Raw genomic sequence first — 12,409 nt, 5'->3', positions numbered from 1 at the left:
CAGGTTGAATGTAGAGAATAGTTTCTGATTTGTGAAATGGGTTGAAGAAGTGTTCAAGGATGCAAATTAGTTGATGGTGCTCATGAAACAGTAATTTAATGTTGAGAAGGAAAGGAATTCTTGAAAATGACCATCATGGTCACTAATGTCTTCTTCAATGGGGATTTCTATGGACATTTCAGTGTTCATCTTACTTGAATTCCCAGAAGAAAATGTCATGGCTGACCATTCTTGCCTTTTCTTGGCATCTCTGACACACTCCTGGCTTTTCTGTTAGCTTTCTGAGTCTTTGTTTTCCGTCTCTTATACAAGCTTTCCCTCTTCTGTGCAACCTGTATATATTTACATTCCTCAGGCCAGAGTCTTGGGTACTCTTTTTCTCCATATTCTTTCTCTAGTTCAGAATCTTTAAAACTTTTGAACATTACCCATAATAGGACATATATCTTACGTTATAGACCCGTGTACACATATGTGTAAATTTACACAAATATAACAGAAACAAATATTTAATGAAACAGTACCCTTTCTATGTGCAGTGAAACCTCTTATATCTTCTGTTCTATTTCATATTTAACCCATATTGGTCATAACCCTCTAAATTGTTTTTATAAGATACTAATAGATTATGACCATAATTTTAAAATGCTATTTTAAATAGTCAAAATTTTAAATGGTATTTTATTCTGCTGAGTACAAGAGAGGGCTGATAAACTAGGAGAGAATGAATGAAGGCAATAGTTTAAGGGGAGGTGTTCAGTTCAGTCGCTCAGTCGTGTCTGACTCTTTGTGACCCCATGAACTGCAGCACGCCAGGCCTCCCTGTCCATTACCAACTGCTGGAGTCTAACCAAACCCATGTCCATTGAGTCAGTGATGCCACCCAACCATCTCATCCTCTGTCGTCCCCTTCTCTTCCTGCCCTCATCTTTCCCAGCATCAGGGTCTTTTGTGAGAATAAAGGTGAGAAAAAGGTAGAAGGAGAGGAAATTAAGGCCAGAGAATAAAGTATTTCATTAAGATATCTGAGATGAAGCAATTCCAGATGATGATAAGCTCCAGCTCTGGCCATGGCCAGGAATTAGAATTGAAATGGTTGCTGAAATTTGGGTCATGGAACTGTGAAGCAAGAATGTTACATATTGAATCCAATATCCATATGGAAATCATCCAGGTTGTTGGGGGTACTTGAATGGAGAAACTGAATAAGATATACAAGACTTTAGTAAATATGGGGGAGAGATTAGGTGGCTCCTATATAAAAGCAACCAGGAAAGATCCAAGGCAATGTAGTTGCATTACTTGGTCCTCAACGGAAGAGAATCCTGTTGTTTATTACTTTTTTTGAACTTTGAAGGATGATGTTTGCCAGTTACACTGTGGAGCAAGGAGAGTGCCATGTATTCATTCTTTGCCTTGGACAAGAAACTAAGACAGCCTTCACTACCAAAAGTTTTTTCAAAAGACAGGATCCTATTAAGTTGACGAGTACAAGGAAGTATTTATAACAGGGTTGAGAATATAAGGGAATTTACTATAGACTAGAAAGCACAGATAAAAATAGTCAGAGAAGAAAGATACTGGTTTTGCAAGGAGAGAGAAAACTTAACTAGAGTATGAGTGAGAGCCCAGGAGAGAAAGGTAAGTAGAGGGACTTGCATTTTGATAAGATAATAGGGAAATGAGGAGGGCATGTTATAATAAATGATTCCATGGTTCTGAATGGAACAGTTCTGTCAAAACTGAACAAAATTAAAGCAGGCTTAACCTTGTACATAGTGGTACCTATAATAGCAATTTGCAAGAAAAGTCACAGTGGATTAAATGTTTGAAAGGATACGTGGTTCACTCCTGTCTTGCTATAGGAGGTATCAAAGGAGAATTAAATTATTCTTGTTTCCAAGCAGTGGTTAAACTGAGCAAATAATGGCCAGTAATCACAAACCTTCAGCAGTTCGCCCTGTTTCTCGAGGTGGGATTGGATTGACAGGAAGGCCTCCTTCTGGAATACGACCCCCATCAGGAAATATTCGAGTGGCAACTGGTGTAAGTTTAAAACAAATTTTTGAACTATTATTTGTATATCCTGGTAGAATTTGAAAAGCCTGTCTATAATAAATAGAGATTCTTCTTTGTTTAATGCTATAAGCATACTATTATATGTCTGGTGTTTTTTTTTTTTAAACATCTAGAAGTATAAAGAGCTTCCCTGGTAGCTCAGTTGGTAAAGAATCTGCCTGCAATGCAGAAGACCCTGGTTCGATTCCTGGGTTGGGAAGATCCGCTGGAGAAGGGATAGGCTACCCCCTCCAGTATTCTTGGGATTCCATTGTGGATCAGCTGGTAAAGAACCTACCTGCAATATGGGAGACCTGGGTTCAACCCCTGGGTTGGGAAGATCCCCTGAAGAAGGGAAAGACTACCCACTCCAGTATTCTGGCCTGGAGAATACCATAGACTGTATAGTCCATGGTATTGTAAAGAGTTAGACACGACTGTATCAATGTTAAGAGACGATGCATACTCATACTCATACTGAAACTTATTTTAAAGCTACAACAATTTAGGGGCATAGCATATTGGTGCCAAAACCAAGTGAAATGGAATAGACCAGAAATGGAATTAGGCAAGTAAGAATTTAATTAGTGATGAAGGTTGCATTTCAAATTAGTAGGAAAGCATGGAGTATTCAGTACTGCTGAATAATTGGTAAACCATTTGTTTTAATAAACCAGTTTCCTCCCTCACACAGAATCCTAGATATTTTCAAAAATTTATACTAAAAAATGAAATTTAAATGTGTTAGCAGAAAATGTAGACAAGTATATTATATAAACTCACGATCTCCCAAAGTATGCTCAGGTTCATGTCCATTGATTGGTGACACCATCCAGCTACCTCCTCTTCTCCCTCTGCCCTCACTCTTACCCAGCATCAGACACTTTTCAATTAGTTGGTCTTTTGCATCAGATGACCAAAATATTGGAGCTTCAGCTTCACCATTAGTCCTGTTGTTAAATAAGGACAAATATATGGACATTTTGTTCCTTTACAGATTGGAAGTGGTATAAATATGTCTAACACATAGGATACATTTTAAAGAAAAATATTACTTATCATTAATTTTAGATATTTTATTTACTATTTCAAACATTTTAAAACGTAAGGAAAATTTTACATATTATATAGAATATTAGTTTTATTTTTGATATTCTTTTTATAGTGTTAATATTAAAGGCACAGTATTTCTCTATTTTATTGAAACTGAATCTTGTCATTTAGATGCCACCTGGAACAGCAAGACCAGGCTCTCGTGGTGGTCCCATAGGGACAGGAGGAGTTCTGTCTTCTCAAATCAAAGTTGCTGATCGTCCTGTAACACAGCAAGGTTTGAGTGGGATGAAAACTGGTATGAAAGGTAACTATTTTAAGAAGATGAACATATTTTGTATAAGAAGTATTGTAGTATATCAGTGCTACGTCACTTCAGTCATGTCTGACTCTGCAACCACATGGACTGTAGCCCGCCAGGTTCTTCTGTCCATGGGATTTTCCAGGCAAGAGTACTGGAGTGGCTTGCCCTTCCCCTCTCCAGGGAATCTTCCTGACCCTAGATGTTAGAGATGGAACCCTCATTTCTTAACATCGTGTTGGCAGACAGGTTCTTTACCACTAGCGCCACCTGGGAGCTATTACAGTGTATTGCTAAATCAGAATTACACAGTGAAAGAGGCTATTTTATTCAGTTCTTACTCCTTGATTCAAAAATTCTGAGGGTTAAGTAAGAGAATGTGAGAATTCATTGTGAACTAGGGAGTTATATACATGTATGAGCTATTTTAATCATTTTTCTGGTGAACTTTCCTATAACTTAAAAATTGAAGTATAGTTGATTTACAGTATTATGTTAGTTTCAGGTGTACAGAACAGTCATTCAGTTATATATACATATACATGTATATATTTCTTTTCAAATTATTTTCCCTTTTGGTTATTATAAAATATTGAGTATAGTTTTCTATGCTATAGAGTAAGTAGGTCCTTATTGGTACTATAATTTCTTTGAAGAAATTTGAAATAATTTGAAGGAAAACTCAGAAATGAAAATTAGATTTCTAGTACTATATAGAAATATTCTGAAATAGTTTTTTTTGGTTTCCATATCAAATGACTATGGTAGGTATTTGTATATTTATGAGAAGTGAGACCAGAAGTGTTACTTTTGGTAATAATTTTTATTCCATTATAATGCTTAAGTAAGGAAGTGGGGCTAACATATAGATTTTATACTACATCTCTCCTTATGTCTCTATGTGTTTAGAAATGCATAATAATAATAACACTATATGTTTTGATTCAAAAAGTTGGTCTATTATATATATATATAAATCAAAACATAGGGAACTGTTTCATATTGAGTTTTTAAATTTTCTGTATATGTGCAAATTACTTATCAGGGATGAACATACTAGTACAAAATTAGTTATAAGATGATATACCGACTTCTATAATATAATATATCCTACCTTTCAGCAAATTTAATTTTCTTACTTATGATACAACTTATTTCACTAAATATTGAAAACCAGTTGGTTATTGGACTTCCCTGGTGGTTCAGTAGTTAAGACTCTGCACTTCTGATGCAGGGGCCACAGTATTTGATCCCTGGTTGAATAGGATCCCACGTGCCATGCAGGGTGGCCAAAGGATGAAAAAAAGTCAGTTGTTTAGAAATGCTTGCTTAATAATTATCAATGCTGTGGAGGAAAATGACTCAAAATTTTGTAGTTATTTAGTCTTTAAAACTGTATTCACAGAATCGTTTATGTGTTTACTATTTCTTATTTAAAAACCTTAGGGCAAAAAGCTTAAGGGTGCAATTCTAAGAGAACTCATCAAATTTTATTACTGTATTAATTTCTCCTTTAAAACAGAACCAGTATTATTAATTATTTAATAATTAAATATTATTTAATTATTTAAGATTAAATAAGATTCTTGGTCTATGGGGTCACGAAGAGTTGGACACTTACTGAGCGACTTCACTTTCACTTTTCACTTTCACGCATTGGAGAAGAAAATGGCAACCCACTCCAGTGTTCTTGCCTGGAGAATCCCAGGGATGGCAGAGCCTGGTGGGCTGCTGTCTATGGGGTCGCACAGAGTTGGACACGACTGAAGCGACTTAGCAGCAGCAGCAGCAAGTATTATTTAATAATTTAAGTATTATTTAAGAAAAGAGTCATTTTCTACAAATATAGTTCAAAACCTTATATGAAAAGTTCTGTTACCAGCATGTACCACTATCTGCTGTGACTTTTGCTGTTTACCTGTTCCAGTGCCTCATTTCCCATTCTATTGAGACATTCTCTCCCTCTTCTCAGCATGGATTTCAGTCAATATTTCCTAGGCTTTTCTCTCATGCCATGCAGGGCACTTCACCTGTTTCAAGGTTTGGGACATTTAACCTGTGGATGCTTTTTTAGTCCTACTGAAATGAAATGTAAGATTGTGTTCCTAAAAAGTCTCTGAAAAATTATATAAAATCATAATCTCTTGCCTACATTAAGAAATTTATAGTCTAAACCTACGCTGTCCATTGTGATAGCCAATAGCTATTTGTATTTGTAATATAAATTATTTGTATTTTTACAAATACAACTATTTGTGATTATTTAAATTAATTAAAATTAGTTAAAATAAAAGTATTTTACCAGTTCAGTTGCTTAGTCGTGTCTGACTCTTTGCAACCCCATGAACCGCAGCACGCCAGGCCTCCCTGTCCATCACCAACTCCCAGAGTTCACCCAAACCCATGTCCATTATGTCGGTGATGCCATCCAACCATCTCATCCTCTGTCGTCCCCTTCTCCTCCTGCCCTAAATCTTTCCCAGCATCAGGGTCTTTTCAAATGAGTCAGCTCTCTGCATCAAGTAGCCTAAGTATTGGAGTTTCAGCTTCAATATCAGTCCCTCCAATGAACACCCAGGACTGATCTCCTTTAGGATGGACTGGTTGGATCTCCTTGCAGTCTAAGGGACTCTCAAGAGTCTTCTCCAACACCGCAGTACAAAAGCATCAGTTCTTCGGCACTCAGCTTTCTTTATAGTCCAACTGTCATATCCATACAAGACTACTGGAAAAATCATAGCTTTCACCAGATGGACCTTTGTTGACAAAGTAATATCTCTGCTTTTTAATATGCTGTCTAGGTTGGTCATAACTTTCCTTCCAAGGAGCAAGCATCTTTGAATTTCATGGCTGAAATCACCATCCACAGTGATTTTGGAGCCCAGAAAAATAAAGTCAGCCACTGTTTCCACTGTTACCCCATCTATTTGCCCTGAAGTGATGGGACCAGATGCCATGATCTTAGTTTTCTGAATGTTGAGTTTTAAGCCAACTTCTTCACTCTCTTCTTTCACTTTCATCAAGAGGCTCTTTAGTTCTTCACTTTCTGCCATAAGGGTGGTGTCATGTGCATATCTGAGGTTATTGATATTTCTCCCGGCAATCTTGATTCCAGCTTGTGCTTCATCCAGTCCAGCATTTCTCATGATGTACTCTGCATATAAGTTAAATAAGCAGGGTGACAATATACAGCCTTGACGTACTCCTTTTCCCGATTTGGAACCAGTCTGTTGTTCCACGTCCAGTTCTAACTGTTGCTTCCTGACCTGTATACAGATTTCTGAAGAGGCAGGTCAGGTGGTCTGGTATTCCCATCTCTTTCAGAATTTTCCAGAGTTTATTGTGATTCACCTAGTCAAAGGCTTTGGCATAGTCAATAAAGCAGAAATAGAGGTTTTTCTGGAACTCTCTTGCTTTTTCTATGATCCAGCGGATGTTGGCAATTTGATTTCTGGTTCCTCTGCCTTCTCTAAAACCAGCTTGAACATCTGGAAGTTCACAGTTCACATATTGCTGAAGCTGGGCTTGGAGAATTTTGAGCATTACTTTACTAGCATGTGAGATGAGTGCAATTGTGTGGTAATTCTTTGGCATTACCTTTCTTTGGGATTGGAATGAAAACTGACCTTTTCCAGTCCCATGGCCACTGCTGAGTTTTCCAAATTTGCTGACATATTGAGTGCAGCACTTTCACAGCATCATCTTTTAGAATTTGAAATAGCTCAACTGGAATTCCATCTTCTCCACTAGCTTTGTTCATAGTGATGCTTCCTAAGGCCCACCTGACTTCACATTCCAGGATGTCCAGCTCTAGGTGAGTGTGAGTGATCACACCTTCAAGATTATTTGGGTCGTGAAGATCTTTTTTGTACAGTTCTGTGTATTCTTGCCACCTCTTCTTAGGTCCATACCGTTTCTGTCCCTTATTGAGCCCATCTTTGCATGAAATGTTCCCTTGGTATCTCTCATTTTCTTAAAGAGATCTCTAGTCTTTCCTATTCTATTGTTTTCCTCTTATTTCTTTGCATTGATCGCTGAGGAAGGCTTTCTTATTTCTTCTTGCTATTCTTTGGAACTCTGCATTCAGATGCTTCTATCTTTCCTTTTCTCCTTTGCTTCTCGCTTCTCTTCTTTTCACACACCACCAGCCATGTTTCACGTGGTCAGTATTCCCATGTAGCTACTTTATTGGACAATGCTGCTATAGAATATTTCCATCGTTGCACAACATTCTCTTCGTTAGTCCTGTTCTAGACCCCGTTAGTCTCAGTTTCCATTCAGTCACCCTAACCAGTAGAGTCCAATGTTTTTGTTGGTTGTTTTTGAATCCACTCTCTTAACAGCCCAACGTCTAGTCCCATCTTTGTGATCTTAATTCAGGCTTCCATTACGTCATGATGCTAAGATATAGGTTCTCTTTTCTATTTCATTGCTTCTTTCAGATTTTTAGACTTACTGGGACGTTTGTAAGAGCTATTAGAAAATTGTTGAGTGTAATTCTGATTGTGCTTTGCATTTGCTAATGTGGTGACATTTTCAAACTGAACACTAATACCTTAAAATTTTTTTAGGTCCCCAGAGGCAAATTTTAGACAAATCTTACTATCTTGGACTTCTTCGGTATGTTATATACTTTTTTTTTTCCTATGAATGATCATGAAGTTTTAACTATAGTACTTACTGAGATAATTAGATATCTGTTAATTCTTAAGATTATTTTGTATTTTGACATAATTTATGGTTAATTTGGCTCTAAATAGATGTCGTCACAAATGGTGGTGGTATAGTTAGACTGAGATTTTAAATTTTATGTATTAGAATGTATGTGAGCTATATATTTCCAGTTCACTGTTTTTCATCTAATGAGAAGAATATTTTATGCTTCTTTCACTAAGTATTCTGAAATTATTCATAGATATGTGTGTGAATGATAAAATGTATATGCATGCCTGCTAAATTGCTTTAGTCGTGTGCGACTCTGCAACCCCTTGGACTGTATGTAGCCCACCAGGCTCCTCTGTCTCTGGGACTGTCCTGGCGAGAATACTGGAGTGGGTTGCCATTTCCTTCTCCATAAAATACATATACTTATTTATAATAATTACTGCAGAGTTTTACATAAGTATATATTTAGTCAGTTGCTATAACTGTGGCCTATTTAATTCATAAGTTTGTTATATATCTCTTAAGTATGCAGCTCTAAATTAAGAACTCTTTTCTCTCTCTACCTACTTTTTTCTCTGCTCAGATGCCCTGCTAGCCTATCTCCATTTTTCCATTTTACTGTATTTTCTGGTTGGTTCATCCTCTGTGTCTTCTTTCCCTCTTACTTGCATTCTATTTAATGCATCCTTCTATTGTATCCTGAAATCTCTGTTTTCTTTCTTTTAGTCCTTCTTAATTCTTTTGCTGTTCAGTTACTTGAATCCTTTTGATCCTCAAATTCCTAGAAGTTAGTAAGAGAAGGGAAGGTTTTCTCCCATCTGTCCTCAAAGCTGACATCAGTAAGAATGAGAGTGAGGCCATCGGTTTTGATGTCTAGTCACTTTTTAATCAAAAGAAGGAAAGGTGATAGAGCCATTCCTCACCATCACATTGCCTCTCTTCTCCAAGATTTGTGCTTCTGTACTAAAAATTACACTTACCTACTTATGTCAATTGAGTGAAGAACAGTGGTTCTCAACTGGCAGTGATTTTGCCCCCTCAAGGAATATTTGGCAATTTTTAGACTCATTTTTTGTTGTCATAACTGGATTTGGGTGATGTGTCATTGGCATCCACGCCAGAGAGACGGTTAAGCATCTTACAGTGCACAGACAGTATTGTTTTAAGTATTATTCAAAGACCTAAAATGTCCATCGTGCTGCTTTTGAAAAACTCTATTCTAGAGGGTAGCAAGAACTGTGAGAGTGACAGTTAGGCATTTACTTCTGTCTATAGATTGTGTCAGTTTGTCCAGGTTCCCATTCTAATACTGTTTCATCTTTTTTAATGAGTAGAGAACTTTTATCAATTTCTCAGTTGGAGTATACCACTGTAATCAAATAAGCTGCTTAAATTGTTTTTCTTTTTGTAGTGAAATTTCACAAAACCATTTATATTGTTGTTACACATTTATGAAAAGTTTATTTTGTTTAACTAGAGAGACTGTTTTCTGGATTGGAAGTATTACTAATTTCTTTATTTCTTTCCATTAGAAGTAAAATAAGTGAACTCACAACAGAAATCAATAAACTTCAGAAAGAAATAGAAATGTACAATCAAGAGAATTCAGTGTATTTGTCATATGAAAAGAGGTGAGTAATTTTGCAGTTAAAGTATGCAAGGTATATTTTTATTATGAGTAACATTTGATATAATATGTTTCAGAATTTTAGTACTAAATTTGTAGTTAAACATAATATTCATAATGTTCATCTGCCTATTTATGTATTTATGAATGTATTTTATATTTACAGAGCTGAGACTTTAGCTGTTGAAATAAAAGAGTTTCAAGGACAACTAGCAGACTACAACATGGTATTTGGTCTTTTCTGAGAGAATTTCTTTTGAATATTTTCCTTGCTTTTTACCACTTTAGAAAATGCTAACATGTTAATGTTAAATACCAAATAATGCATGAATACATACATAGTGAGAAAGATTGAAACCATAGCACGTGTAGGGATTAAAGTATATATTTGCTTTCTCCCTACTTTCCCTCCCAAGAAATATTTTGCCTTTACAGATTAATAGGTATTCTTCCAGCCTTTAAAAGAAAAACACTTAAAAATATAGAACATGCATACTTTTTTTCCCTAACAATTTTAAAATAATATTTTTTGGAGTAGATAAAATGTATTGAGTACTAGCAATGTCACTGCTTTAAAAATACTTTTATCTTTCTACAGAGTGTTGTCATCATGATGTTTTAAAAATTTACTTAGTACCAAACTTGCCTTTATCCTTCCATTTCATTCAAAATACAGTGTTTGTCTTCTGTCACAATAAGGCATCTAATATAATCACAGTTTTGCTTCCTAATGTGGACTTCCAGAAGAAGCTTCCTAGTGTGGATTTCCAGAAGAAATGATCTTGTTTTCAGTGTTGATTACTGGCTCAATCTTTGGAGTAGTCTTGGCCCCATGAAAATTTCTAATGTTTCAGAATTTTCTTTCTTCCTACTCTGTGGGTACTTTAGGCAGCAGTGGTCTCTGAACTTACTGAAAACTTATATCTCACTTCTCCAGTTTAAAAATAGTGATATACAAAGTAAGAAATATGGCTCCATAATGATTAGGTACATTATAATAAATCTACTTGATATTGTTATATTGTACTCATAAACAGAATTTCTGACTATATTAATAGTATATTTTCACACTATAATCCATACTGTTCTGTGCAACTTTTTTAGTAAATAATCTAAATATGAGAAAAATAATTTTTTATAAAATATAAAAAGACAAATGAAAGGGATTTTTAGTTATATGAGGATAAATTATGCAAGTTACTTAATATAAAAATATTAATAATATGTAAAATAGGCTGTTTGTAGGTTTTTCTCTAATACAGAGAAAGCACTTAGCTGGTTATCTAACACAGAGTAAGGTGTCAGTAAATATTAGATCTTATTAGCATTATTATCCAAAAAGTTAAGGTCATGCCATCTGGTCCCATCACTTCATGGGAAATAGATGGAGAAGCAATGGAAATAGTGACAGACTTTATTTTTTTGGGCTCCAAAATCACTGCAGATGGTGACAGCAGCCATGAAATTAAAAGACACCTGCTCCTTGGAAGAAAAGCTATGACCAACCTAGACAGTGTATTAAAAAGCAGAGACATAACCTTGCTGACAAAGGTCCTTGTAGTCAAAGCTGTGGTTTTTCCAGTAGTCTTGTATGGGTGTGAGAGTTGGAGCATAAAGACGGTGGAGCACTGAAGAACTGATGCTTTTGAACTGTGGTGTTGGAGAAGACTCTTGAGAGTCCCTTGGATAGCAAGGAGATGAAACCAGTCAATTCTAAAGGAAATGAACTCTGAATATTCATTGGAAGGACTGATGCTAAAGCTGAAGCTCCAATACTTGGGCCAGCTGATGCAAAGACTGACTCATTGGAAAAGACCCTGATGCTGGGATAGATTGAAGGCAGAGGAGAAAGGGATGACAGGATGAGATGGTTGCATGGCATCACCGACTCAATATACCTGAGGTGGAGCAAACTGTGGAAGATGGTAAATGCCAGGGAATCCTGGCATTCTGCAGTCCATGGTGTCGCAAAGAGTCAGACACAACTGAACAATAACAATAACAAGAGCACTTATCCATATCACAATTGAAAATGTTATATATAGTAATATATATTACATTAGGAAAGTTTAGTCTCAGAGTCAATTACATCCAGGTAGTTTGCTTTTAGTAGCCTTCCTGTTCAAATTCTGCTTGGACAACTTGCTAAATTTTCGTATCTGCAAAATGTGGATAATAATATCTACTTCATAGTGTACTTGTGATAATTAAGTGAAACAATACATATAATAGGCTCAGAACAAGGTTTGGCACAAGGTAAGTAGATAAATACATTTGCTGTTGCTGTCACTGCCTAACTTTTTTTTTGCCTGACTTTTTGAAGTAGGCTTCTGTTTGAAGTGTTCTGTTTGTGCCTTGCCCTGTAGATTTTTTTTCAATTTAATTTTTTTATAATTTTTAAAAGATTAAATCATTTTACATTTTCAGTGGTATAAATTTGTAAATCCATTAACATTTCTTCCCCCTGGGGAAATAAAGGAGAAAGATCTTCCCCCAAATTTTGTCTTCTCAACATCCTTCTTTATAAGCTTAGACATCTCTTCAGAGAAGGCAAAGCTCTTTGAGGTACTATCTGCAGGAAGAATAGTTCTTTACTGCTTGCTTTTCCTTCCTAAAAATGTAGTTTGTTGATTGCCCTAATGCATAGAATGTGCTTATTTAAGTAGCTCAATATTTGTTTTGTTTTGGAAGTAGTAATACTTAAA

At 35.9% G+C, this 12,409-nt stretch overlaps 1 protein-coding gene and 1 non-coding gene across 4 annotated transcripts in view; both read left to right on the top strand.

The window, feature by feature from the left end:
• Window positions 1–12,409, top strand: part of IFT74 (intraflagellar transport 74) — a 122,733-nt gene that overhangs the window by 3,201 nt on the left and 107,123 nt on the right. For 2 of the 3 annotated variants that reach the window (XM_027549091.1, XM_027549089.1), the window contains exons 2-6: window positions 1,908–2,046; window positions 3,283–3,418; window positions 7,984–8,032; window positions 9,610–9,708; window positions 9,871–9,931. In XM_027549091.1, the coding sequence (XP_027404892.1) occupies window positions 1,927–2,046; window positions 3,283–3,418; window positions 7,984–8,032; window positions 9,610–9,708; window positions 9,871–9,931 (465 nt within the window). In that variant the 5' untranslated portion in view covers window positions 1,908–1,926. The remainder of the gene's footprint in view (window positions 1–1,907; window positions 2,047–3,282; window positions 3,419–7,983; window positions 8,033–9,609; window positions 9,709–9,870; window positions 9,932–12,409) is intronic. The other variant, XM_027549090.1, reaches the window with a different exon arrangement.
• TRNAC-GCA lies at window positions 2,207–2,278 on the top strand. The gene has a single exon. It is a non-coding gene; the product is annotated as a tRNA-Cys (tRNA).

The sequence above is a fragment of the Bos indicus x Bos taurus genome, chromosome 8 (assembly GCF_003369695.1).
Source record: "Bos indicus x Bos taurus breed Angus x Brahman F1 hybrid chromosome 8, Bos_hybrid_MaternalHap_v2.0, whole genome shotgun sequence".
Lineage (NCBI taxonomy): Eukaryota > Metazoa > Chordata > Mammalia > Artiodactyla > Bovidae > Bos > Bos indicus x Bos taurus.
The sequence above is the reverse complement of the archived record's forward strand: the minus strand, read 5'-3'. Positions and strand labels throughout refer to the sequence as shown.